The sequence below is a fragment of the Canis aureus genome, chromosome 15, assembly GCF_053574225.1.
Source record: "Canis aureus isolate CA01 chromosome 15, VMU_Caureus_v.1.0, whole genome shotgun sequence".
Taxonomy (NCBI): Eukaryota; Metazoa; Chordata; class Mammalia; order Carnivora; family Canidae; genus Canis; species Canis aureus.
Genome location: NC_135625.1, coordinates 52,561,947 through 52,589,806, shown reverse-complemented (window position 1 = coordinate 52,589,806; position 27,860 = coordinate 52,561,947). Strand labels below are relative to the sequence as shown.

The 27,860-nt window shown below is 42.8% G+C and overlaps 1 protein-coding gene and 1 long non-coding RNA gene across 3 annotated transcripts in view; both read right to left on the bottom strand.

The window, feature by feature from the left end:
* The window catches only part of LOC144284792 (uncharacterized), a 123,376-nt gene that overhangs the window by 2,206 nt on the left and 93,310 nt on the right, over positions 1-27,860 (bottom strand). The window lies entirely within an intron of this gene.
* On the bottom strand, positions 723-27,832 carry ZNF425 (zinc finger protein 425). Of its 2 annotated transcripts, XM_077849757.1 has the most exons (6): positions 27,679-27,832; positions 16,934-17,043; positions 15,877-15,955; positions 11,063-11,189; positions 7,203-7,358; positions 723-3,090 (listed from the first exon to the last, which is right to left on the bottom strand). In XM_077849757.1, exons 4-6 carry the CDS (start codon positions 11,181-11,183, stop codon positions 1,091-1,093), a joined length of 2,277 nt encoding a protein of 758 aa, XP_077705883.1. In that variant the 5' UTR covers positions 11,184-11,189; positions 15,877-15,955; positions 16,934-17,043; positions 27,679-27,832; the 3' UTR covers positions 723-1,090. The 2 variants fall into 2 exon arrangements, with proteins under 2 accessions (XP_077705883.1, XP_077705884.1); XM_077849758.1 differs by lacking the exons at positions 15,877-15,955; positions 16,934-17,043; positions 27,679-27,832 and adding an exon at positions 12,414-12,454.

Sequence of the window (27,860 nt, the reverse complement as noted above, 5' to 3'; positions counted from 1 at the left end):
TTCTAAAACTTTCCAAACAATTTCACTTGAAAAGTTCGTCACTCAGTACACCTGGGGAGGGTCCCCAGGGCCTGCATTTTCAACATGTATCCCAGGCAAAGGCACGGAGTTGTCCTGAGGTACGCTGGTGAAGAGAGAGGCCAGCCAAGGTTGACATGCAGCCCACAGGTACCCCTGGCACAGGTTAGGGAAAGTTTTTCTTGCACAAAAGCACCACTGACTCACCAAGAGGCTTGTTCCCACAGGAACATACCAACTGGACATGGCACCTTTCCTATCTGTATAAACACTGATTAGTAGGGCAGCCTTGGTTCCAGCTGATTCAGGTCATCCGTGACTACCACGTACAACAAAAATGGAAAACTTATATAGGCCCCAAAATTCCCTAAGGAAGCAAATCTACACATTTTTGTAGGAATGATGTTAAAAGATCGACAGCCCAAGAGACAGGGGAAGGTTTGCTAGAACAGGCTAGAAAAATCACCTTACAATGACAGATTAAGCCACAGAACAAAAAAATGGGAGTGATGCCGTAGCCCAGCAATAGTTTTTCCTTTGGATTTTATCTAAGAGACTCCAACATTAAGGCAAGTATGTTTCTTGGAGAACTGACATACACTATTGAAAATGCAGGAGGGTTACAAATCATTGCTTGTTACTCACCATGGTGGATTTTTAGGTGATTTAAATTAACTCAGAGGGAAATGACAGTTATTGCATCATTGTTAACAAAAGAGATGGGAGACAACGTTTATTTTTGGCAACAGAGAGAAATTCTCCTGAGACACAGATGTTCTCTCAGCATGTGAGAGAAAACGAAAATTCGCTCTGAGAGAAAACTGATAATGTAAACAAAATTTAAATACGGAGGCCTGGTAACAGGAAGCAGAAGGAAAATGTTCCTTCCGTGATGGGCAGCTCTTGCCTGTGGGAATCACAGAGGGTAGATGCCTCTTCCTTAGTGTCTGGATTATTTGGAACCTTTGTGCACCCTGCCTGCTTGTGCATCTGGCCGGCGTATCCGAAGCCGGAGTTTTGTGAATTCTTCATCCAGCTTACGCCATGGATCCAAAAGAAGGGCTAGCTCCACCTAAAAGCTGTCGCTGCTTCCTTTCCTCACAGAAAGGTTTGACCTAGACCCCGAAGGGTTTTCTCTGGCATGCGCCGCAATGTGAGTGTGGAGTGCCCCCATGTATGTAAAGCTCCTTCCACACTCATCACAAGAGAAAGGCCTCTCCCCTCTGTGACGGTGCAGGTGGGTCTTCAGGCTTCTCTTCTGGAGGAACCCCTTGCCACATTCGGAGCACCTGAAGGGCTTCTCTCCACTGTGCGTGTGCAGATGGACCTTCAAACTCCCCCTTATGCAGTAGCTCTTGTCGCACTCCGGACACTGGAAGGGCTTCTCACCACTATGGACACGAATGTGTTCCATGAGCCTGTACTGCTGAGTGAAACTTTTACCACATTTGACACAGGAGAATGGCTTTTTGTCGCTGTGCTGGAGCAGGTGGCTCTTCAAATTCCCTTTGAGACGGAAACTTTTATTGCATTCAGGACACTGGAAGGGTTTCTCCCCACTGTGGATTCTCTCATGTTCCGTGAGCTGAGACTGCTGAGTGTAGGTCTTACCGCACTCACTGCAGGCAAAGGGCCTCTCACCACTGTGTGTCCGCTGGTGGAACTTCATGGAGGCCTTCCAGAAGAAGCTCTTGTCACATTCGGGACACTGGAAAGGCTCCTCCCCGCTGTGAAGTCTCCTGTGCTCGGTGAGGTGCGAGTGTCGGCTGAAGCTCCGGCTGCACTCGGAACAGGAGAACGGCTTCTCTTTGGTGTGGACCTTGAGGTGCTCTGTGAGCCTCGACTGCCGGGGAAAGGTCTTCGTGCACTCGCCACACGAGAATTCCTTCTGCCTGCTATGGACTCGGCCGTGACGGGCGAGCTTCGAGGGCCGGGTGAACCTCTTGCCACACTCGGCACAGGAGAAGGGCTTCTCCTCACTATGTAAACGCTGGTGGGCCTTCATGGCGTTCTTCCAAGAGAAGCTCCTGTCACACTGCGGACACTGGAAGGGCTTCTTCCCGCTGTGCTGAAAGAGATGGGCTTTTAGGCTTCTCTTTAGGCGGAAACTTTTCTTACACTCAGGGCACTGGAAGGGCTTCTCTCCCGTATGAACTCTGATATGTTCAGTGAGTTTTGTCTTGTGTGTGAATTTCCTCCCACACTGGTCACAAGAAAACGGCTTTTCTCCACTGTGTATCCTCTGGTGGGCCTTCACGGCAGCCTTCTGAGAGAAGCTTCTGCCACATTCTGGACAATGGAAGGGCCTCTTCCCACTGTGCTGGCAAAGGTGGGCCTTCAAACTGCTCTGCAGGCGGAAGCTTCTGTTGCACTCTGGACACTGGAAAGGCTTCTCCCCGATGTGCACCCTGAGGTGCTTAGTGAGCCTGCACTGCTCGATGAAATCCTTGCCACACTGCTCGCAGGAAAATAGTTTCTCCCTTTTGTGCAAACACATATGCTTCCTCAGAGTGGCTTTACACTGGAAGGTCTTGTCACATTCAGGGCATGGCAAGGGCCGCTGCCCCATGTGAACAAGCCGGTGGTGAGTGATCAGGCTGCATTTGAGATAGTAGCTCTTCTCGCACTTACCACACTGGAAACGCTTCTTCTTACACAGGATCATCCGGTTCCACCTGAGTTCAGAGTTTCCTCTGGATTTGTTTTTGTACTTTAAGTATTTACAGGGTGGGCTCTTGGAGTGGTTTCTTGTGTGCTTGACCAAGTCGCTCTTTAGCTTAAAGACCTTTCTACAGACAAAGCAGGAATAAAATCTTGGTCCTGGGGGAATTTCCAAGTGACCGGGGGTACCTATCACCTTATGCCATGGATTGTTCTTATCCTGATTAGATGCTCTGAGGTCGAAGTTTTTATGTATAATCCCCATTTCTTGACGACTTGGATGCTGTAAGGTGGCTCTTTGATCTGGTAAGATCTTTCCTTCCTCCCCTGGTAAGGTAGCACACGAACCCTGCTTTAGGAGACCATCTAAATGGCCTTCTTCCTCTTTTGCCCCAAGAGTTCCTTGGTCACCTGGAGAGAAAAAAAGAAGACCCACCCTTACCAGTAATGTGTCTGTGCAATGATGGGGTCAAGAATTGTCTTTATATCTTTAATAGCACCAAAAAAAGAATCTCATTGATTTTGATGACTTTTGTGCATCTGCCTAACACAGGTAAATTATATTTAAGTTTAACTTTGATATGCAAATCTGCCCATTATGTTGTGAAAAAATGGCTTAGTGTGGGGGAAAAAATTGCAGGCTAATTTATCTTGTGAACTTATGGATGACCCTCAGAGGGTAAGCAGAAGTTGAAAGAAAATAAAAATGAATTAGTCTGGCCAGACCCAGTGGCTCAGTGGTTTAGTGCCGCCTCCGGCTGGGGGTGTGATCCTAGAGACCCAGGATCGAGTCCCATGTCAGGTTCCCCGCAGGGATCCTGCTTCCCCCCCTGCCCGTGTCTCTGCCTCTCTCTCTCTCTCTCTCTCTGTGTCTCATGAATAAATTTTTTTTAAAAAATGAATTAGTCTGGGAATATGAACATTCTATTCTATTTCCTTAAATCTGTGACATAAATTGCACCATATTTAAATACGAAGGCTTTGGATCAGGGATCCTTGGGTGGCTCAGCGGTTTAGTGCCTGCCATCAGCTCAGGGCATGATCCTGGGGTCCCAGAATCAGGTCCCACATCAGGCTCCCTGCAGGGAACCTGCTTCTCCCCCTGCCTGTGTCTCTGCCTCTCTCTCTGAGTATCTCTCATAAATAATGAATAAAATCTTTTTTTTATTTTTATTGGAGTTCAATTTGCCAACATATAGCATAACATCCAGTGCTCATCCCATCAAGTGCCCCCCTCAGTGCCCGTCACACAGTCACCCCAACCCCACACCCACCTCCCTTCCACTACCCCTTGTTCGTTCCCAGAGTTAGGAGTCTTTCATGTTCTGTCACATAAATGAATAAAATCTTTTAAAAAAGAAGGCTTTGCTAGGGGTTTACCCCAAAGATACAGATGCAGTGAAACGCCGAGACACCTGCACCCCAATGTTTATAGCAGCAATGTCCACAATAGCCAAACTGGGGAAGGAGCCTCGGTGTCCATCGAAAGATGAATGGATAAAGATGTGGTTTATGTATACAATGGAATATTACTCAGCCATTAGAAATGACAAATACCCACCATTTGCTTTGACGTGGAGGGACCTGAAGGGTATTATGCTGAGTGAAATAAGTCAATCGGAAAAGGACAAACATTATATGGTCTCATTCATTTGGGGAATATAAAAATTAGTGAAAGGGAATAAAGGGAAAGGAGAGAAAATGAGTGAAAATATCAGTGAGGGTGACAAAACACGAGAGACTCCTAACTCTGGGAAATGAACAAGGGGTAGTGGAAGGGGAGGTGGGCGGGGGGTTGGGGTGACTGGGTGATGGGCACTGAGAGGGGCACTTGGCGGGATGAGCACTGGGTGTTATGCTATATGTTGGCAAATTGAACTCCAATAAAAAAAAAAAAAAAAAAAGGCAGCTTTGGATCATATCCTTGCCCCTTCTACCACAGATTTCAGGAAAAGGTTTCTGGAAGCAATGCTAATAGAAAGTATCTTTCTTATGAATGTCAAATGGCAATTTACTAAATTCACAAAGAATACTATGAAGATAATTCCCTTTCCCAAGAAACTGCATTTTAAGAAAGGCATTAATATAAGTATAGTCACTGTTGTTCCCAAAGTAAAACCATGATGACAGGAAACTGAGTTAACTCCTTATTCTCACCCACAAAAACTGGAGAGGACAATTCCAGAAGCTTGCCTTAGCCTCTGTATTTCAGAACTGCTTTTTCTCCCACCTGTTGAACTGGGCCTAAGGGCCCTCCTTTTTAAGTCTCTTAACACAGGAAGAAACATCACCTGTCAGGAAGGGTAGGCCTTCCTCCAGAGGAGGAATCTGATTAGGCTCTGAGGTCATGTTTTGTTTTTTTTTTTTGTTTTTGTTTTTTTTTAAAGATTTTATTTATTCATTCATGTAAGGCATAGAGAGAGGCAGAGACAAAGAGGGAGAAGCAGACTCCCCACAGGGAACCTGATGCAAGACTCAATCCCAGGACCCCAGGATTGCACCCTGAGCCAAAGGCAGGCACCCAACTGCTGAGCCATCCAGGCGTCCCTGCTCTGAGGTCATCTTAACAACAACATAGATTTACGTTTCCAACCAAGTGATATCATTTAGTAAGTTCGTGTTTGATGGCTGATGTCTCAAATTATACTTACCTATCTCTTTGAATCCTATTTCTTATCACTTACTAATTATTCCAGGCAGAAGAACAGTTGTGATTATTAGGAAAGTACCACCAGGCACACAAGGCTAGTCACTAAAGTTGTTCATTCTTTGGTACTCAGAAACCTCTCTAGGTCCTCCCTTTCTACGAGATGAAGTCACATATCCACGTTGGCATTCCTAGCCTCAGATAATCTGCCATTAATTTGTTTCCTCTTCTCCATCTCCCATACTATCTCAAGAATAACATTCAGCTATACATTTTCTAAATACAATGGGCCTGTTCCCACCTCTGAGCCTCAATTCATGTACAACCCATGATGATCTTCTCTAACCAAATCTGCCTATTCTTTGCTATTTCAATCCTAATTCCTTAGGAGCACCTGGGAGGCTCAGTCCTTTGGGCATCTGCCTCTGGGCTCAGGTCATGATCTCAGGGTCCTGGCATTGAGCTCTGCATTGGGCTCCCTGCTCAGCGGGGAGCCGGTTTCTCCCTCTCCTGCCCTGCTCGTGCTCTCTGTCTCCATCAAATAAATAAATAAATAAATAAATAAATAAATAAATAAAAATTTTTTTTTTAAATAAATAAACAAGGGATCCCTGGGTGGCGCAGCGGTTTGGCGCCTGCCTTTGGCCTAGGGCGCGATCCTGGAGACCCAGGATCGATTCCCACGTCGGGCTCCCGGTGCATGGAGCCTGCTTCTCTCTGCCTGTGTCTCTGCCTCTCTTTCTCTCTCTGTGACTATCATAAATAAATAAAAAAATTTAAAAAAAAAATTAAAAAAAAAATTTAAATAAATAAATAAACAAATCTTAATTCCTTAAAAGTCCTCCTGGGAAACTACTATTTCTACTCCCCTCATTCTCCTCTAAATATCTATAGATATTTATATCTATACTACTACCACTGCCACTTATTATTTTATTAAATTGCATACAGTCCTGTTTTATAGATGACTAGCCCCAGAGTTCAATATAATCGACTAACTTAACTGCCGTGTCAAGTCAGTAAGACAATAAACTCCTACAGGAGAATATATATACATCTAGATATATAGATATCTCCATCCACCCCCTAGCCTAAGTAATAACTAACCGTCCTATGAACATAGGACTCAAATATTCGTTAGATGAATGAAATAAGAGGCGGTGGTAATGAAATGAAGTCCTTGGGAATTCTTTTATTCTTTTGATGGACCTAGCCATACATCCCGAGTCCAAATCCCCTCCTCTTCAGGAGAATCCTTTAACTTCCAGGAACTTAGAAGATCTCCATTTAATAAAACAAAAACATTAGCATAATCTGAAAAATGACACTTTCCCTAAGTATTAAAGCGTTTCCAATGTTTTTCTTATGATACAAGCAATTTAAAAAGAAATTATTTTAAAAAATTAATAAAATAAAAAGGAATTCTTCAAAAAGAATTAAAAGAAACGAACACCCACGTTCTAAAAATCTGTACGATAAAAAATAATCATTATAATACCAAATTGGACAGTTTTCCATTTCTCTCTTTTTTTTTTTTTAGTTTTCCATTTCTCTATACTCAAATGGACACAACACTGTGACAGAGAAGGCAGTTTGCTCCTCAGGACTTCACAAGTGGGTCCTTTACTTGCTCTTTTACAGGTAATTCTTTCCAGGGTTTTTTTTTTTTTTTTTTTTCATGAAACATACACAACATCCCTCTTTATAAAAATAATATTCTTTTTTTTAAATTAATACAGTCCTAAATTTGCTTCCCACTTGACTAAAAAAACCTAACATTCTCCATCAAAATAATGCTTCTTATTCACTATGTCCAGCTGACCATCCAGATTCAGGAAAATGAAATCAGTTATGACCCTAAATCCATCATACTCACCAAAATACAGCAACTTTCCAGTCCCCTGCAAGTCCCACTGCTCATCAGTAGAAGGGCTACATGCCATTCTTTTCTCTAAGGGTCCCTGGTCTCTGATTAACAGCATTCTCCCTTGTTCTATCCAGATGATGAGATCTGGCTTGGAAAAAACACGACCTACAAAGAGAGTCCACATAGATTCAGTTTGGGTTTACCTGAGTACTTCACTAAATGTGATTTTTCACAGTTAACCTTGATTCCTGAAGATAGGACATCAAAGTTAAGTTAAAAAAAATTGAGGGCAGGGCAGCTCCGGTGGCTCAGCAGTTTGGCGCCGCCTTCAGCCCAGGGTGTGATCCTGGAGACCCCGGATCGAGTCCCACATCGGGCTCCCTGCATGGAGCCTGCTTCTCCCTCTGCCTATCTCTGCCTCTCTCTCTCCCTGTGTCTCTCATGAATAAATAAATAAAATCTTAAAAAAAAAAAAAAGTCTTGTTGTGAAAGGAAAACTATCAGTAATAGATTATTTAAAAAAAAAATTTTTTTTTGAGGGCAGCCCGGGTGGCTCAGCGGTTTAGCACCACCTTCAGCCCGGGGCGCGATCCTGGGGACCCGGGATTGAGTCCCCCATGGGGCTCCCTGCATGGGGCCTGCTTCTCCCTCGGCCTGTGTCTCTGTCTCTCTCTCTCTGTCTCTCATGAATAAATAAAATAAATTTTAAAAAATTGAAACCTGTGCAATTACATGAATGACCAGATATAGCCTAACCAAGACTGTTTGCTTAAATGTCCTCTGCAAGAGGCAGCCCAGGTTTAGCTTAAATGTTTGCTTAAATGTCCTCTGCAAGGGGCAGCTCAGGGTTTAGCACCGCCTTCAGCCCAGGGTGTGATCCTGGAGACCCGGGATCGAGTCCCACGTCAGGCTCCCTGTACGGAGCCTGCTCCTCCCTCTGCCTGTGTCTCTGCCTCTCTCTCTGTGTCTCTCATGAATAAATAAATAAAATCTTTTTTAAAAATGTCCTCTGCAATATTTTGCATAATTAAAGGAAACAGAGAAGGGGCACCTGGGTGGCTCAGTCAGTTAAGCATCTGCTAAGGGCAGCCCCGGTGGCTCAGTGGTTTAGCACTGCCTGCAGCCCAGGGCCTGATCCTGGAGACCTGGGATCAAGTCCTGCGTCGGGCTCTCTGCATGGAGCCTGCTTCTCCCTCTGCCTGTGTCTCTGCCTCTCTCTCTCTCTCTCTCTGTGTCTCTATGAATAAATAAATAAATACATCTTTAAAAAAAAAGCATCTGCTAAGTATCACCAGCATCATGAGGTCATGATCTCAGGGTCATGAGATCAAGCCTGTGACCCCTTGTGTCAGGATCTGTACAGGGCATGGAGCCTGCTTAAGATTTCTCTTCTCTGGGATCCCTGGGTGGCGCAGCGGTTTGGCGCCTGCCTTTGGCCCAGGGCGCGATCCTGGAGACCCAGGATCGAATCCTACGTCGGGCTCCCAGTGCATGGAGTCTGCTTCTCCCTCTGCCTATGTCTCTGCCTCTCTCTCTCTCTCTCTCTCTGTGACTATCATAAATTAAAAAAAAAAAAAGATTTCTCTTCTCTCCCTCTGTCCCTCTCAGTTATTGCTCTTAAGAAAAGTAATCTGGCAGGGACCTGAAGTGCTTGTTAAAAACGTAGATTCATGGACCTGAGGCTGGACCTGCTAAATCCTAATCTCTGGGGCTGATACCTGGATGTCCTATAAAAAAAAGTCGTCTGTAAATAATGCCCTTTGGGTTTTACCATGTGGGAAAATCAGACTGGATTTTTCCAGTCTAGCTGTGGACACTAGCTGTGATAACGCCAAACTCAACAATGGATCAGCACATGGCTCTAGTTTCTGGTGTACCTTACTGGCCTCAGACTGCTTAGCTTGACCTCCAAATGCTGAGGTGTCCCAGTGCTCTATCCTATCTACATATTCTCCCTAGATGATGCTGTGTAGCCCTGAGGTTTAAAACACCAGATTTGTGGGCTGCCCAGGTAGCTCAGTTGGTTAAGCAGCTACTTTAAGCTCAGTCCATGATCCCAGGGTTCTGGGATCAAGCCCCACATCAGGATCCCTGCTCAGTGAGGAGTCGGCTTCTCCCTCTACTCACAGTTCACCCTGCCTGTGCTCTGTCAAATAAATAAATAAAATCTTAAAAAACAAAAACAGCAGATTTGTGAATCCAGTCCTGATCTTCACTTGGAATTCAGTCTCACATGCCTAATTATACATATTTCCATATAAATGTCTAATAAGCATCCCCAATCCTTTGTCATGTCAGTAAATAAAACCATTTCCTTCAACATACTCAAGTCAAAAATCTGGGAATTGATTCTTCTTTTACCTTGAGGCTCCACATCCAATCCACTAGCAAAATCTGGGATGTTACCTCCAGAAGACATCCAGATCTTGTTTATTTCTATTTTTATTACTAACCACCTGCTTCAGCTGCCATAAAGCCTCACCGACACTGCTAAGGTTCTTGGCTGGTGTCTCTCCCTTCATTGCTGTGCACTACCATTCATTCTCCATATAGCAACCCAAGTAATTAATTGTTAAAACTAATTTTGACATATTACTCCTACGTAAATCCTTTCATCATCTTCCTTTTGTCTAGAATAAAATCCTAGAGGCCATTCCTCTTCTGGTACCACTGTCTCCTTCTCCTAGAGTTCTACACATGTGTTACAGTAGTCTTCCCATGGCTCCCACCACACACTGACACACTGAGCTCTTGTATTACAACCCTTGAACTTCTGCACAAGTCCTTCCTCTGCTTAGAATTCTCGTCCCCCTGATTTCATACAATTGACTCATCTTGTCCTTCATATCTCAGATGGGAGAAGTTATAAACCCCAAAGGAGGAAGACAATGCCACAGGCTATACTGAGATCACTCATTAAAGTGATAACAGTAGAAATGGCTTTAATGATACAAGAATGAATTAGAGCAAGTGGGATAAACAGCAAGGTATATCTCCTCAAATTTCTCTTCAAGTCAGCCCTGAGTATTTCTCTGGGATACCTAAATGTCCCATTCCACTGCTCCTTCTCCCTCTACCAGGGAACTTTCATCCCAGTTCTTATAAAAATAGAAAATTCATCTCATTTAGGCAACATAAGTAGGCATCAAAGTATCACTTAAAAAATAAAAGAGTACATTTAAAAAAAAAGACAATTAGATTATTTAGTAATTCAGGGCACCTTAAGTGGCTCAGTGGTTGAGAGTCTGCCTTTGGCTCAAGTCGTGACCTCAGGGTCCTGGTTTTTTTGGGTTTTTTTTTTTTTTTTTAAGATTTTATTTATTTATTCATGAGAAACACAGAGAGAGAGAGAGGCAGAGACACAGGCAGAGGGAGAAGCAGGCTCCATGAAGGGAGCCCGACATGGGACCTGATCCAGGGTCTCCAGGATCAGACCCTGGGCTGAAGGCGGCACTAAACCGCTGAGCCACGGGGGCTGCCCAGGGTCCTGGGATTGAGTCCTGTATCAGGCACCCTGCAGGGAGCCTGCTTCCCGTCTGCCGGTGTCTCTGCCTCTCTCTCTCTCTCTGTCTCTCATGAATAAATAAATAAAATCTTTTTTTTTTAAATGTTATTTAGTAATTCTAACTGTGGGAGAAACAAGAGAAGGTTTGGGTGAAAGAGACTGCAGAGTTAGTAAGAGTGAGGAGTGCAGATACCACTACATAAAAAAGGACAAGTTAAATATTCCCAGACTGTAACAGGAAGGACATATTCTGAGTGTAAATTAGGCACAGAATCACGTTCAACCAGTCAATACGTAACACAGAGCAGAAAGCCTATTGGTATTAGGTTGGTTCCCCAAATGGTTCCTTTGAAGCCCATCTTACCCAGGGAATCAAGAGTCTCATAATTGTTCTTCATCACTTGCTGATACATTTCCTTCTGCCACTTCTCCAGGATCTCCCACTCTTGCTCAGAAAAATATAAGGCCACATCATCAAATGTCATCGTTACCTGGAATCACAAACAGCACATACATATTTTTTCACTTTCAAGCTACTGTCTTTGAACATCTATATCCTTAAGAGTAAAAAAAAAAAAAAAAAACTATAAGTCTCGTTCTCTCTGGATGATGCCATGAAGGATGTAATTAAGGGGTCACAGAAGTCTACTAGACCCACATAGTGAATGAATGACGGGGAGACCTTTTTTTTTTTTTTTTAATGGGGAGACCTTTGAGCACATACACCATCTGGAGGGGGATCCTCTACTTAGCAGCAACCAATTATTGCTATGCGAGACTTTAAAAAAATACTTATTTTGAAATAATTGTGGACTCATAGGAAGTTGCAAAGATGGTACAGTACAGAAAGCTTCCCTGTATCCTGAACCTATGGTGGGGGGCGGGGGGTGAGCAGCAGAAGGGAAGAAAATGCATTCCACTAGGAAGATTATTAGAAATGAAATTTCAGGGATCCCTGGGTGGCGCAGCGGTTTAGCGCCTGCCTTTGGCCCAGGGCGCGATCCTGGAGCCCCGGGATCGAATCCCACGTCAGGCTCCCAGTGCATGGAGCCTGCTTCTCCCTCTGCCTGTGTCTCTGCCTCTCTCTCTCTGTGTGTGACTATCATAAATAAATAAAAATTAAAAAAAAAAGAAATGAAATTTCAGTAAAGTAGAAGGAAAACTTGCATACGTAGGCAGATTATACTTCACTGAATTTAACAGTTTCCCGGATTAAGCTCAGGATACGCCTTTTAAACTCTAAAACCAGTGTTCAAATTTTCCATTAATAATCCCAACTGGTTTCAAGTTTTCTCTCACTTCCTGGAGGGAGCAATCTCCAGTTCCTCCCATTTCCAGTCTTCCTTCCCCTAACTTTTTTCATCGTTTATACAGACGAGCTCCTCCGAGGCTACATTCACCAGCAGAGCGCAGAAGAGAAATTAGGGTGTTCAAAGGCCCCGACACTGGGAGGGAACGGCCGGTGACCCGAGAGCCCGGGAGCCCGGGAGCCCGAGAGCCCGAGCAAGACCCTGGATTTCTCCAGGTGGCCCCTCTCAGCGGCTCAACCGCAGAATGAGTCGAGCACCTAAACGGCGCCTCCACCGGCCCGGGGCTCAGAGCCGTCCTGGATCACGGGCATCCCCGCGCTGCCTCGCTCCCCGATTCGGACCCCAGGCCAAACCGCGACACGGACGAATCGCGATAAGGCCCGCATCCCCCAGGGTCCCTCTTACCGGAACCGCCTCGGCCATGGCCCTTCGCGCCCCCGCTTGGCTCCCGCCCCGAGAAACCGACCCCCGATCCCCAGGGCGGCCGGCACCTCCCCTGGCGCGCGCCCTCCCGCACCCCCCAGCCCCGCAGGCCCGCCCCGCGCGGGGCACCCTGGGACTCCACCGCGGCCCCGCCCCACAGCGCCCCCTGCGCCCGGGAGGAGCTGCTTGGGTCGCCGCAGCCGCCTAGGCTTGCCTTCCTGCGCCTGCAGCAACAGCGAGGTGGGTGGTGGGTCCTCGCGCTCTGCGGGAGTCTCCAAACCAGGAAGACCCAGACTCAGAAACGCTGAAAGGCGCTGGACACAGGGAGAGCGAGAGGATTAGTTCCAACCCGAAGGGGACCCCAACCCAGGATAGGATCTTCTGTGAGGCCAGCCCGGGGGCAAAGCGAGGGAGTGGAGCCGGCCAAGGGGGTCAAGGAGCAGGTCCCTGCCGCGGGCACTGGGGAGTCTGTCTCGCCGGGCACTCAGAGTCTGCAGAACCCGGCTCAGAATCCTCCCGCCAGGGATCCCTGGGTGGCGCAGCGGTTCGGCGCCTGCCTTTGGCCCAGGGCGCGATCCTGGAGACCGAGGATCGAATCCCACGTTGGGCTCCCGGTGCATGGAGCCTGCTTCTCCCTCTGCCTATGTCTCTGCCTCTCTCTCTCTCTCTGTGACTATCATTTAAAAAAAAAAAAAGAATCCTCCCGCCAGGGGCCGGGATTCATCCACCAAATCCTGCCCTTCTACACTGAGGTCACTTCTGGTCTACCTTGGATGCAGGCAGAGTTGATATTTAACTGCAGGTTTTTGTAGATACATCTTCTCAGGTTGAGGATGGTCTATTCTATTACTAGTTTGCTGAGAATTTATACTATGAGTGAGTGTTTTGTTTTTTCCAATGCCTTTTCTGCATAGATTTCTATTATGGTATAGTTTTTTCCCTTAAGCAATTAACAGACTGATTAGGTGGGATTGATTTCTGAACATTGAACCAACCTTGCATTCCTGCCATAAACCTCACAGCAGAAACTATGGAGGGTCTGAAATGCCGACCCTCTAACAGGCTAAAAATCATCCTGCCATAGTTTCATAGATGTGACTCATGGGTCACAGGCAGCATGAGCTATATGTTCACATCATTCACTTGCCCCCAAGTCCCATGAGAACGATATGGGGTGACCCAGGAGAATGCTGCACATATGATGTGTTTGTGTCACAGGTGAGGAACCCAAACCTCAGAATTCCCATTCCTACAGTAGAGCTGCTAGCAATTTGCTCAATTACTTTGATAATCTTTTATTTTGTATTTAGGTCATTTACACTAAATGTAGTTGTTGATATATTTGGATTTACATCAGTCATTGTATTATTAGTCCTCTGCTTATCTCTGTTTTTCATTTCTGTTCCCTCTTCTGAGTTAGTTGAACCTGTTTTAGTATTGCACTTTAATTTACTTATTGTAATTCTCACTGTATCTTTTTATGTTTTATTTTCTGGTTGCTTTAGGAATTACAAAATACACATTTCATTTTCTTTTATTTTTTTAAGAAAGCACCTTTATGGGGATATAATGAATATACCATACAGTTCCCCAATTTAAAGCATACAGTTGAGTGACTTTAGTATATTCACAGCTTTTTTTTCTTTTTTAATTTATTTTTTAGATTTCATTTATTTATTCATGAGAGACACAAAGAGAGAGCAGCAGAGACATGCAGAGGGAGAAGCAGGCTCCATGCAGGAAGCCCAATGTGGGACTTGATCCTGGGACTCCAGGGTCACGCCCTGAGACAAAGGCAGACACTCAACTACTGAGCCTTCTTTTTTAATTAATAGACTTTTTAAAATCAGTTTTAAATGTACAGAGAAATGAATATTAAGTACAGAGAGTTCTCATTACTCCCTTACCTTCCCTCACTTCCCCATATTAAAAGAAGCATGCAGGACTTTCAAAATACAAAAATCCAAGGAAAAAGAATTGCACAATGACCTATATAAAACTGTAGAAAACTCAAAACTCTGATTGTTTCAGAACTACTTGAACTGACTTGTACTGTTATTAACAATGTAAGAGCGTAACATGTCTCCCAACTTTCTGCAACATTTAAAAAAAAAAAGATTTTATTTTTAAATAATCTCTACACCCAACATGGGGCTTGAACTCACAACCCTGAGATCAAGAGTTGCATGCTTCACTGACTGAGCCAGCCAGGCACCCCTGCCAACATTTTTCATTTCCTCTGAAATCCATGTTATGCAGCTAGAACCTAATTTTGTTTTGATTTGTATTTATTCAATCATTATTGAGGCTGTAGACTTTTCTAAATAGAAAAATGTAGTCATATAAGTATAGATCCTCATGGAGTTATAAGAAATAATACAGAGAGCCATGTTTACTGGTACTCGTGTGTGTGTGTTTATGTGTGTGTATTTAGTTTTATGAGGCTATAGTCTTTTCTATGCATTAATTCCTTTTTTCTTCTCTGTAAACTCTTTTTTAATTTCTTATTTGATAAATCACTGGTGGATCCTAGAAAAAGATCTTACATATTTATACAAACTTCCTATCACATTATGTCACAGTCACCTCACAAAAATCTAGTGATTTTTCTCATATTTTCTTGACTTAGTAACATGACTCACTGGATTTTTAAATTTTTTAAAAAGATTAAATTTTCTTAAATTTTAAAAAGATTTTACTGATTTATTTGACACACACACAGAGAAAGAGAGCCAGTGACTATTTCTTCTAAAGCTCCTAGTGATCCTCAAAGTTGGTGGCATGTTTTTTTTCTAGAGTGATTACAGTTTTCAGCCTAAGCTGGCTTCTGGGTTTACAATTTCTTTTACTGGGATACTCAAATTATATTCTGAGGGGACCAGAGAAGTAAGCATTTTAAGAACACTATTACATGTTACACACTTGCTGTGTACATGAAAGCCCAGTGTCTTGATGTCACTTCCGTATTTTCAGAAGGAAAGAAATCATGAATAGGCAAGGATGCAGGTATTTTCATAAAATTCTGCTTAGTTTCCTTAACTATCCATGCCAAGTCAGCCTCTTTGTTCTACATGAGGAATGAAGATATTTCCCTACATGGCCTTATAAGAATCTTGCCCCAAGCTTTAGGACAACATATCTCCATTCCCCAGAGTTCTTTCTGGCTGACTTCAGGAAATCCTAACCCATAAGGAAGCCAAATATGGTAAGAGGACCCAGGTTTGGATGTTGACTCAACCATCTGCCATCTTTGTGACACCAGGCAAGTCATTTGAGCACCCATAACTTAAGTTTCCATATCTGAAGGGTTGCTATAATAATTGAGATAACACAGATAAATACTTTTACCACAGTATCAGGCATTCATTCCTCCTGGCCTTGCTTCCTTCCCACCTCCCTCAATCTTTGATTGTCCAGTATACTGATAGGTATTCTTTCATCCTACCTGGAAGTCTCCTTGGTTCTCTTCTCTCAGAGTCTTCTTTTCTCTCCTAGCCTGAATCTCTTAGTCCTATGTTATTTCCCTGCAAATGATTCAGCATAAAGCCAACATATTAGGCAAAAATCACATATAGTCAAAATCACCTTGAACATCTCTTAAGTTGCTCCTCAAGTATAAAAAGTACAGTAAAATGGTTTTATGCAACTCTGTACAGCAATTCTTACACATGCTAATGTTTCAGAACCACTAGCTTAGATAAAAGGAAGGAAGAAAATGAAATTCCATTAGTAGATATCTATACATTCAAACCATTCTGTCTCTAAAATATTCATCAAATCTCTGGAGGTAGTGAGTGAATCAACAAACGTAGAAGAAAGTGTTGCTGCTTGCCTATTGTGCTTACTCCATTCCATATTAATGTTAAATCTCTATCACCTTAACATAGTCAGTAGACCTCTTCAGTGAGACGATTACTCCACTGACACAGGATGTAACTTAAGAAGTATCTATCACAAGGGAACACTATGAGAACTAAAAGCTATTGTGTTTGTGCTTATTCACACAGTGCTTGGCATGCAGTAAGCATTTAACATAAGTTAGCAATTGTTTTTATTACCTTCTTGAAAAGAAGCAAATAAAGGATGTCAAATCCCAGAACCAGGTGGAAAACTGCCTTTCTCATTTCACTGAGAAGCACCATAAAAAGAGAGGGAGAGAGAGAGAGAGAGAGAGAGAAGCACTGTATACACTTAAATGAAAATATATATGACCAGTCCTTTTTAAATATGTGGTTAAGAGAAACCAAGATTCTGGGCAGCCCTGGTGGCGCAGAGGTTTAGTGCCGCCTGCAGCCTGGGGTGTGATCCTGGAAACCCAGGATCAAGTCCGCATAGGGCTTCCTGCATGGGGCCTGCTTCTCCCTCTGCCTGTGTCTCTGCCTCTCTCTCTCTCTCTGAATGAATAAATAAATAAATCTTAAAAAAAATAAAAAAGAGAAACCAAGATTCTGAAAAATCACACATACTCTCATATAAGGAGGGAGAATCTTACCTACACTTACCTATGCTACGCTAATGTTTCATTTCTACTTTTTCTCTCCAGGGGTTACTAAGCCAGGATCTGTTCAAGTTACTGGGATTCATTGTTCACTGTTCTTAGGTCCAGTAGGTGCTAGAAATAAGGAGATAGGTGTACATTAATTCCCAAAGAGAAAACACTCTAAGCTGCAGTTAAGACTGTAATGGTTACACTTATCAAGTTTGAAGTCTGATTTGCATCACTAAATAGAGGCAAATATTGCTGTTTTCTCCTTAATAAGCAGGAGACAAAATCTTGTTTTCCAAACAGGAATGAATGGGGGAGTCTATATTGAATGCAGGAATTTGGGGAGAATGTGGCAGTTTGGTCCCTGGTTGCACATTAACAGATCTCTGTCATAGTGTTTTGTTTGGAAACCATATTAGTTAGGCCTACCAGCTGTAATGGGCAAAAATGCATCACTTGGTAGTCAGATTACCTTTTCCTTTCTAAAGATCTGGCCCTCCTAATCTTACATCAAGGAAGCTTTTCCAGTTACAGTGAACATAAGAAAAAATAAGTTAATTCAAAGCTCTCTGCCTGTGACTGTTGGAGAAAATGTAATAATAATCCAGATAGAGAGTTCCTGAAAAAACTCCCTTAGAGGCATATATGAATTTGTAAAATGTGGATTTGAAAAAAGTGGTCATTGCAAGCCTTGGGAACTTGTTGTTGCTCATCATCTTATCGAATTAAATGACCTTTGTTGTCCTGGCTATATTTTTTGCTTTTGTGGTGTGAAAATTTCTATTTCTTGGACAGTGAAACTTGGAGAAATCCAGTGTGAAAGTCTCATTTTGGAAGTAACAGAGAGTGTTCCTTTGGGATTTGCAACCACCCAGACATGGTCAAAAGTTTCCTCTGATAAATCTCAAAACAGGCTCTACTGTGCCAATGCTGAGAAATTCCACAAGTGTGCCAATTTAGTAAGTACTTTGTGCTGTGAAAATGCCAGTGAACCGGGCAGGCCTGGTGGCGCAGCAGTTTAGTGCTGCCTGTAGCCCGGGGTTTGATCCTGGGGACCCTGGATCGAGTTCCATGTCAGGCTCCCTGCATGGATCCTGCTTCTCCCTCTGCCTGTGCCTCTGCCTCTCTCTCTCTCTTGCTCTCTCTCTCTCTGTCTCTGTCTCTATGAATAAATAAATAAAATCTTTAAAAAAATAAAAAAGAAAGAAAAAAGAAAATGCCAGTGAACCAAAAGTATCTTAAAAATGATACAAAATGCTTCCAAAGCCAGGCTGAAGTTTTGAGGCATTATTGTTTCCTTCATGAAGATTTCTTCAAAAAATGTGAAGGATTTAAAAAAAAAAAAAAAAAAACAGAGGAGAGCCTTTCTAAGCAAGATGCCAAAACCAAAAGTCATAAAACACTGAACATGTTCATATAAAAATTTTAAATTTCTATTTGGCAAGATGCTAAATGGCAGATATTCTTTCTAGGTAAAGTATATATTATGTGAAAAACAAGTGTTTAATTTATATACTATATAAAGAGCTCATGCAACTTAAAAATATCAACAACTCAGTGGAAGGGAAAATGGTGGTGGAGTAGGAGGACTCTAGGCTCTTCTCATAACACCAATACAACTAGATAACTATCAAATCATCCCAAATACACCAGGAATTGATCTGAAGACAGAACAAATTCCACAACTGAAAGTAGAGAAGAGGCCAAATAGAAGATAGGAAAAGAGTTGTAACTTGGGATAAGAAACGGATCCTGGGGGATGCCTGGGTGGCTCAGGGTTTTGGCCCCTGCCTTTGGCTGGGGGCGTGATCCTGGAGTCCAAGGATTGAGTCCCACATCGGGCTCCCTGCATGGAGCTAGCTTCTCCCTCTGCCTGTGTCTCTCCCTCTCTCTCTCGCTCTCTATCTCTCATGAATAAATAAATAAAATCTAAAAAGAAAAAAAAAAAGAAATGGATCCTGGGTGCTGCAATGAGGAGACAGCTGCACACTTGGAGAAGCACAAGAGACAAACTAGCACACAGGGAAGTATATAGAGAAAATGAATCCACATAGCAATTGGCTTGGAAAGTGAGAGGGGATTAAAGCCTGGGATTTTGGGGTGCCTAAGTGGCTCAGTTGGTTAAGTATATTCAGCTCAGGTCATGATCCCAGAGTTCTGGGATCAAGCCCTGCATTGGGCTCCCTGCCCAGTGGGGAATCTGTTCTTCTCCCTCTGCTCCTCCCCCTGGTTGTATTCTCCTTCTCTCTCAAATAAAATAATTAAAAAAAAAAAAAAAAAAGCCTGAAGTTTTAAAGATCAGCATGCTTGGCTGTGGGAGAGCTTGGAGGACATTAGGGCTGCTTTTGGAGAGAAGTCGGGGTAAACAGCCCACAGACATACAGAATGGAAACAGCAATATGAAGAGTGGATGGGGCACACAGTGGGGATGTTAGTTACTCATCTCAGAGCATGCCCCAAAGAGGCAGCATTCTCAAGAGACCCCTCCAGGAACAAAGAAACTGTCAGGAGCCATTTCCCTCCACTGGCCGTCATTACATATAAACATAGGGCCAACACTCACTACTTAACTTGCTTATACCAAACCCTGACCCTCCAAACTCTGGTGGAACCACTCTTCCCAGCTCCAGTGCTGTGGGCCCGCTGAGGCAGCCCAAACCTCTGCCAACACCGAGTCTCACAACCAGGAGTTTTACAAGGCCTTAGTTCTGGTGGTGGTACAACGAGTCTCAATTCACAAGCACATCTAGTGCAAAACATGCCACATTCAGGCCAAGGACCAAATCTTGCTTATGACAGGCAGAAAGAACCTCTACAGATGACTGTCCTGAAGGATAGAGTGGCTAGGACACAACAGGAGAGAGTACACAGAACCCTTTGGAGGTGCTCCCAGAAGTGCCAGGCCCCAGAGAACAGACAACACTACAAAGTAGGGCACTCCAGGACCTTTTCTTCATAAGACATTACCCTTAAGAATAGGAGACATGGGCAGCCCCAGTGGCTCAGGGGTTTAGTGCCAACTTCAGTCCAGGGTGTGATCCTGGAGACCCAAGCCACGAGTCCCGCCTCAGGCTCCCTGCATGGAGCCTGCTTCTCCCTCTGCCTGTGTCTCTGCTTCTCTCTCTGTGTCTCTATTAATAAATAAATAAAATCTTTTAAAAAAATAAATAAAAATAAAAAATAAAAAAATAAAACAAAGACTATAGGGGTGCCTGTGCAGCTCAGTTAGTTAAGCATCCAACTCTTGATATTAGCTCAGGTCTTTTTTTTTTTTTTAATTTTTACTTATTTATGATAGTAACAGAGAGAGAGAGAGAGAGAGAGGCAGAGACACAGGCAGAGGGAGAAGCAGGCTCCATGCACTGGGAGCCCGACGTGGGATTCAATCCTGGGTCTCCAGGATTGCGCCCTGGGCCAAAGGCAGGCACCAAACCGCTGCACCACCCAGGGATCCCTAGCTCAGGTCTTGATCTCACAGTTCTAAGTTCAGGCCTTGTGTTGAGCTCCACACTGTGCATGGAACCTATTTTAAATATAAAAGTAAATAAATAAATAAGTAAACAACAAAACAAAAACTACAACAAGAGACAAAGGACACTATACAATAATGAAGGGGACAATCCAATAAGAAGATATAACAATTGTAAATATTTATGCACCAACTTGGGAGCACTGAAATACATAAAAGTTAGTAAACAAAAATAAATAAATAAATAAATAAATAAAATAAAAGTTAGTAAACATAAAGGAACTGATCGAAAATAATATAGTAATAGTAGGGGACTTTATACCCCATTTATATCAATGGACAGATCATCTAAACAGAAAATCAACAAGGAAACAATGGCTTTGAATGACACAATGGACCAGATGTTTAAAACAGATGTATTCAGGGATCCCTGGGTGGCGCAGCGGTTTGGCGCCTGCCTTTGGCCCAGGGCAGGATCCTGGAGACCCAGGATCGAATCCCACATCGGGCTCCCGGTGCATGGAGCCTGCTTCTCCCTCTGCCTGTGTCTCTGCCTCTCTCTCTTTCTCTCTCTGTGACTATCATAAATAAATAAATAAATAAAAAATTAAAAAAAAAAAAAAACAGATGTATTCAGAATATTCCATCCAAAAAAAGAATACACATTCTTTTCAGGTGCAAATGGAACATTCTCCAAATAGATCATATATTAGGCTATCAATCATGCCCCAATAAATTAAAGAAAGATCAAAGTCATACCATGCATCTTTTCTGACCACAATGCTATGAAACTAGAAGTCAACTACAAGAAAAAATTGGGAAAGACCAATAGATGGTGGTTAAATAATATGCTAGGGGCAGCCTGGGTGGCTTGTGAGTTAGTGCCGCCTTCAGCCCAAGGCATGATCCTGGAGTCTCGGGATCGAGTCCCACGTCGGGCTCCCTGCATAGAGCCTGCTTCTCACGCTGCCTGTGTCTCTGCCTCTCTATCAGTGTCTCTCATGAATAAATAAATAAAATATTTTATAAATAAATAAATAAATAAATAAATAATATGCTATTAAATAATAAATGAGTCAAGCAGGAAATAAAAGAAGAAATTTTTTTAAAGTACATGGAAACAAATGAAAATGAAAACAGAATGGTTCAAAAACCTCTGGGATGCACCAAAAGCAGTGCTAAGAAGGAAATTTATAGCAATACAGGCCTCCCTCAAGAAGAAAAATCTCGGGATCCCTGGGTGGCACAGTGGTTTAGCGCCTGCCTTTGGCCCAGGGCGCGATCCTGGAGACATGGGATCGAATCCCACATCGGGCTCCCGGTGCATGGAGCCTGCTTCTCCCTCTGCCTATGTCTCTGCCTCTCTCTCTCTCTCTCTCTCTCTATGTGTGACTATCATAAATAAATAAAAATTTTAAAAAAGAGAGGAAAAATTTCAAATAAACTAACCTAAAGGAGCTAGAAAAAGAACACTAAAACCTAAAACTAACAGAAGTAAGGAAATAATAAAGATTAGAGCACAAATAAATGGTATAAAAACAACAACAAAAACAATAGAGCAGATCAATGAAATCAGGAGCTGGTTCTTTGAAAAAGTCAAAAAAATTGATAAACCTCTAGTCAGACTTATCAAGAAAAAAAGAAAAAAGAGTTAAATAAAATCACAAATAAGAAGAGAAATAATGACCAATACCAGAGAAATGCAAACAATCATTACAAGAATAGTATGAAAAACTATATGCCAGGCAGCCCCGGTGGCTTAGTGGTTTAGTGCCACCTTCAGCCCAGGGCGTGATCCTGGAGACCCAGGATCAAGTCCGAAGTTGGGCTCCCTGCATGGAGCCTGCTTCTCCCTCTGCCTGTGTCTCTGCCCCTCTCTCTCTATGTGTGTCTCATGAATAAATAAATAAGACCTAAAAAAAAAAAAAAAAGAAAGAAAAGCTAGAGGCATCACAATTCCATACTTCAAATTATATTACAAAACTGGAGTAATCAAAACAGTATGGCATTGGCACAAAAATAGACACATAGATCAATAGAACAGAATAGAAAACCCAGAAATAAACCCACAATTATATGGCCAATTAATCTTTGACAAAGCAGGAATAAATATCCCACAGGAAAAAGACAGTCTCTTCAAAAATGATGTTGGGAAAACTAGACAGCAACATGTGAAAGAATATAACTGGGCCATTTTCTTACACCATACACAAAAATAAATTCAAAATGGATTAAAGACCTACATGTTATACCTGAAGCCACAAAAATCCTGGAAAAGAGCACAAGCAGTAATTTTCTGATATCACCCATTCAAAAATAGATATTGGGAAAAAATATTAGGACTATATCAAAATAAAAAGATTCCACACAGAAGGAAAGCAATCAACAAAACCAAAAGGCAGCCTACTGAATGGGAGAAGAGATTTGCAAATGATATTTCAAATAAATGGTTAGTATCCAAAATATATAAAGAACCTATAAAACTCAACACCCAAAAACACAAAGCAAATGATTCAATTAAAAATGCTCAGAAGACATGCACAGACATCTCTCCAAAAAAGACACACAGGCCAACAGACAAATGAAAAGATGCTCATCATCACTCATCATCAGGGAAATGCAAATCAAAACCACAATAAGATATCACTTCACACCAGTAAGAATGGCTAAAATAAAAAACACAAGATGGTCACCAGGGTGGCTTAGTCCATTAAGTATCTGCCTTCGGCTCAGATCATGATCCTGACATTGTGGGATCAAGCACACATCAGGCTCCCTGCTCAGTGGGAAGTCTGCTTCTCCCTCTGCCCTCTGCCTGCAGCTTCCCTGCTTGTACTGTCTCTGTCAAATAAATAAATATTAAAAAAGAAAAAAAAGCAGATGTTAATATAACTACCTCAAAATTCCACAAAGACAAACTCATGTACATTATAATAAATAGGGAAGGGGTTATAAGGGAAAGGAGGGAAAATGAGCAGGAAAAATTAGAGAGGGTGACAAGACATGAGACACCTAACTCTGGGAAACGAACAAGGGGCAGTGGAAGGGGAGGCAGGCAGGGGGATGGGGTGACTGGGTGATGGGCACTGAGGTGGGCACTTGATGGGATGAGCACTGGATGTTATACTATATGTTGGCAAATTGAACTTCAATAAAAAAATATTTTAAAAACTCGGGGATTTACCCCAAAGATTCAGATGCCATGAAACGCCAGGACACCTGCACCCCGATGTTTCTAGCAGCAATGTCCACAATAGCCACACTGTGGAAGGAGCCTCGGTGTCCATCGAAAGATGAATGGATAAAGAAGATGTGGTTTATGTATACAATGGAATATTCCTCAGCCATTAGAAACGACAAATACCCACCATTTGCTTCAACGTGGATGGACCTGGAGGGTATTATGCTGAGTGAAGTAAGTCAATCGGAGAAGGACAAACATTATGTGTTCTCATTCATTTGGGGAATATAAATAATAGTGAAAGGGAATATAAGGGAAGGGAGAAGAAATGTGTGGGAAATATCAGAAAGGGAGACAGAACATAAAGACTCCTAACTCTGGGAAACGAACTAGAGGTGGTGGAAGGGGAGGAGGGCGGGGGTGGGGGTGAATGGGTGGGTGATGGGCACTGAGGGGGGCACTTGAGGGGATGAGCACTGGGTGTTATTCTGTATGTTGGTAAATTGAACACCAATAAAAAATAAATTTATTTTTAAAATAAATTTAAAAAACTCATGTACAACACATATATGATAAATCATCTTTGAATCATGACTCAAAATATAGAGACAGCATAAAAAAAAAAGAACATTTAGATAACATGAGACATCCAAAATACATTTTTTTTCTCTCTAAACAATGAACTTTTCCGGGATTCCTGGGTGGCTCAGTGGTTTGGCACCTGCCTTCGGCCCGGGACATAATCCTGGAGTCCCGGCATCAAGTCCCGGAATCGAGTCCCACATCAGGCTTCCTACATGGAGCCTGCTTCTCCCTCTGCCTGTGTTTCTGCCTCTCTCTCTTTCTCTCTCTTTCATGAATAAATAAATAAAATCCTTTTTAAAAAGGTATTATTAAAAAAAAAAACAATGAGCTTTTCAAGAATTCTTTTTACAAAACTACCTCATGGTTTGGTATCTGTGAAAGCTAATGCTTTTTAAAGCTTTTAGAAATAATTGCAATAGATTATCTTCCACCATTTCAGTAGTGGAAGAGAAAGGATTTTTGAAATTTGCCAAAGCTATGGATTCTATTTTTTTGTTGCTGATGGTAGCAAAGCAAGGATTATTGAATGATAGTGAAGCAAAGTTTATTGAGTGATAGTACAAAGTTCCCAAAGAGGGAGGAAAGCCGACAGGGTTGCCCTAAGCTATGGATTCTAAATATTGATTTATTTAAGAAAACATTCCCAAAATCTTTTTCCTGGTTTATATTTTGTTATGCACAAAAAGGTTTATGAAAATGTTAAATGTATTCCCGAAGTATACGGTGTGACATTTGGACACAAGATTGGAACAATTAACCTTGATTTTTTAGGTGTAACAATACAGAAGATAACCTTCCTTACTTGATGAAAGATTCTTGTGTCTCACACAGTGAATCTGACCATGAGAAATATTTATGGAATATAAAATCAGTAGACAAAGGCACAAAATTATCATTGACTATACAACAAATATGGTAAAGGCTATGAGCACAAACATATTGTAGTTTGTTTACATCCTTCAGTTTTATATTTGGAAAATGGCTATAGATTTAAAAGTTGTAATAATGGGGCTCCTAGGTGGGTCAGTCAGTTAAGCATCTACCTTCCACTCAAGTCCTGATCTCAAGATTCTGGGATGGAGCTCTGCACCGAGCAGGAAGCCTGCTTCTCCCTCTCCTGCTCCCCCTGCTTGTGCTCTCTCTCACTCTCTCTGTCAAATAAGTAAAACCTTTTTTAAAAAGTTGTAATAAAAAATGACGGGCTGCAAGCAGAAAGGTTGTAGACTACTTCCATAATTTTTCTACAGCCAATGTCAAATTATACAATACACAAGAGATTGTGAAATTGCCACATGCATATATATATACAAGATATTTAAACAAGGTGGAAAGTAGCTATTATATCTCTCAAAGGTTGATCGATAAGGCCTTAATTTTGTATTTCTCAGAGAACGTTACCAACATAACAAGACCTGTTAATAACCAATAGCTGGTTACATAGAAAGCGGTTTGTTTATTGGAACTTGCTGAATAAATTGATGTGCCTTAAGAGTGTAAGTATTGGGACGCCTGGGTGGCTCAGTGGTTGAGCGTCTGCGTTTGGCTCAGGGCAAGATCCCGGAGTCCCACATCCGGCTCCCCGCATGGAGCCTGCTTCTCCCTCTGCCTGTGTCTCGGCCTCTCTCTCTCTCTCTCTGTGTGTCTCTCATGAATAAATAAATAAAGTCTTTAAAAAATGCAGGCTCCACTGGGTGTTATTCTATATGTTGGCAAATTGAACACCAATAAAAAATAAATTTATTATTAAAAATAAAAAATAATAATAAAGCTAAGAATTTGCTTTAAAAAAAAAATGCAGGCTCCATGCGGGGAGCCCAACGTGGGACTGGATCCGGGGTCTCCAGGATCAGGCCCTGGACTGAAGATGGCGCTAAACTGCTGAGCCAGGGGGCTGTCCAATAAAATATTTTTTTAAAAAAAGAGTGTGTTTCCTGCAAGACTATTCCTGCTGAAAACATCTTCCTTCGATTCTACTCCAGGGAAGAGCTGAAATTGGTGTGCATACAAGGAAAGCTAAGATACAGATGGAAACTTTGGTTACTTTCTTAACTTGAAAAGTAAATTTAAATTGCTTCAGTGTTGTATTTCTAGATCCAAACTTTAAGGACAAATTTTTCTCTAGTGATTGTGTATCAAGAACAGAATATTAGAATTTAAAAATACAAATACAACCATCTTAAATCTGCTTCTGAAAATATCATGTATCTTCTCGAAAGTACACAAAACTTCAGTGGATGAAATTGTTTCAATGGAATCTTGTCATGGCCTAAGAAGTTATCAAGGTCAAGAATTAAAAAGGGGGGCAGCCCTGGTGGCCCAGTGGTTTGGTGCCACCTGCAGCCTGGGGTGTGATCCTGGAGACACGGGATCAAGTCCCACATCAGGCTCCTGCATGGAGCCTACTTCTCCCTCTCCCTGTGTCTCTGCCTCTCTCTCTCTCTGTGTCTATAAATAAATAAAATCTTAAAAAAAAAAAAGAATTAAAAAGGAACAAAGTATCATAATAATTTCCTATTAGAGGAAGAAACACAATAAATTGGTGGCAGCACTACCATATCATGCCAGCAGAAGTAGCCTTAATACCATGAAGCTCAGTTGAAAATATTTTATTTTATTTTTTTGAAAATATTTTATTTCGTAATCCAAATGAGCCGGTTTAATGGCCTTAAAAGCCTCCAGCAGTCGCCAGAGTTGAGACATCACTGTTCCTGTCTTAGAAGGTCAAACTTTAATATTTTAACTACTGCGTTTTTAAAAATAAAATCATAGAAATGAATTTGCTTTCTAAGAAGGTTTGTGGGTTTGTTTTTTTTTTTTTTTTTCTTTTCTTTCTACAAGTTCATTATGTTATGGTAACATTCGCATTTAGAAAATAGCAATTTTTAACTAGCACACTTTCATCATTTGGCCAAAATATATTTTCAGGCTGACTTCAAACTACAGGTATAGCTAGCAGTCTAAAATAAGAAACAGCTTGCGTGCTCAGAGCAGGTGCCCCTCCAGGATGGTTCTCGTACTTTTGTGATTTGTTACTTTGGCTGTGATGGACGTGGACTTGATTCACTCGTTGAAGTACAGGCTTGGGAGGATTTCCACTCCTGCTGAGCACGTCTGAAAGGAGGACTGTGCTAGAAACTCAGGGTTATGTGGTTATCGTAGCTGCAAGGACACACTGGTGTTGTCAACCCGAAACACGCAACCTCCAGAGGTAACTTAACGCTCGCCCGGCTCGCTCTCTCCTGCGCACTAGCACAGACCCAGCAAGCCACAACCGCAATAATCCGAGGGGTGAAGACGACTGTCGATTTAAGTTTTGGTCCCAACCGGGCCAGGCGGGGTCTTCACCTCGCTAGCCACATTTGCTACTTCTGCAAAAGACGAACGTCTCTCCATCACAGACTGGGCCCTTCGGCACCACGCGCCAGCCCTCCCCCGCCGCTGGAGCACTCGCACTCCGCCCATTGCCCCCTTTCCAAGCCGGGCGCCCTCCCGCCGGAGCGCCTCCCTTCGGGCGGTGGCCGCTCACCGGGCCTTCAGGAAGAAACGCGCTCCCCCAGAAAGAGCCCGGGTTGGGGGCTGGGCCCCAAGCCCTCTTCCGCTCCAGGCGGAGGGCGGGGGCGGGGGCGGGGCGGGTAGGTGACGGAACAGCCCTCGGGCGCTGCGCAACCACCGCCGGGGCGGAAGCGGCCGCCGGGCCGGCAGGGGGCG

Excerpts from the sequence above, each read along its gene's own strand:
- ZNF425 (XM_077849758.1), bottom strand. Across the intron at positions 7,359-11,062 it reads TGAGACTCTTGATTCCCTGG|GTCGTGTTTTTTCCAAGCCA; the intron begins GTAAGATGGGCT and ends CTCTCTTTGTAG. Across the intron at positions 3,091-7,202 it reads TGGAAAGTTGCTGTATTTTG|GTGACCAAGGAACTCTTGGG; the intron begins GTGAGTATGATG and ends TTTTCTCTCCAG.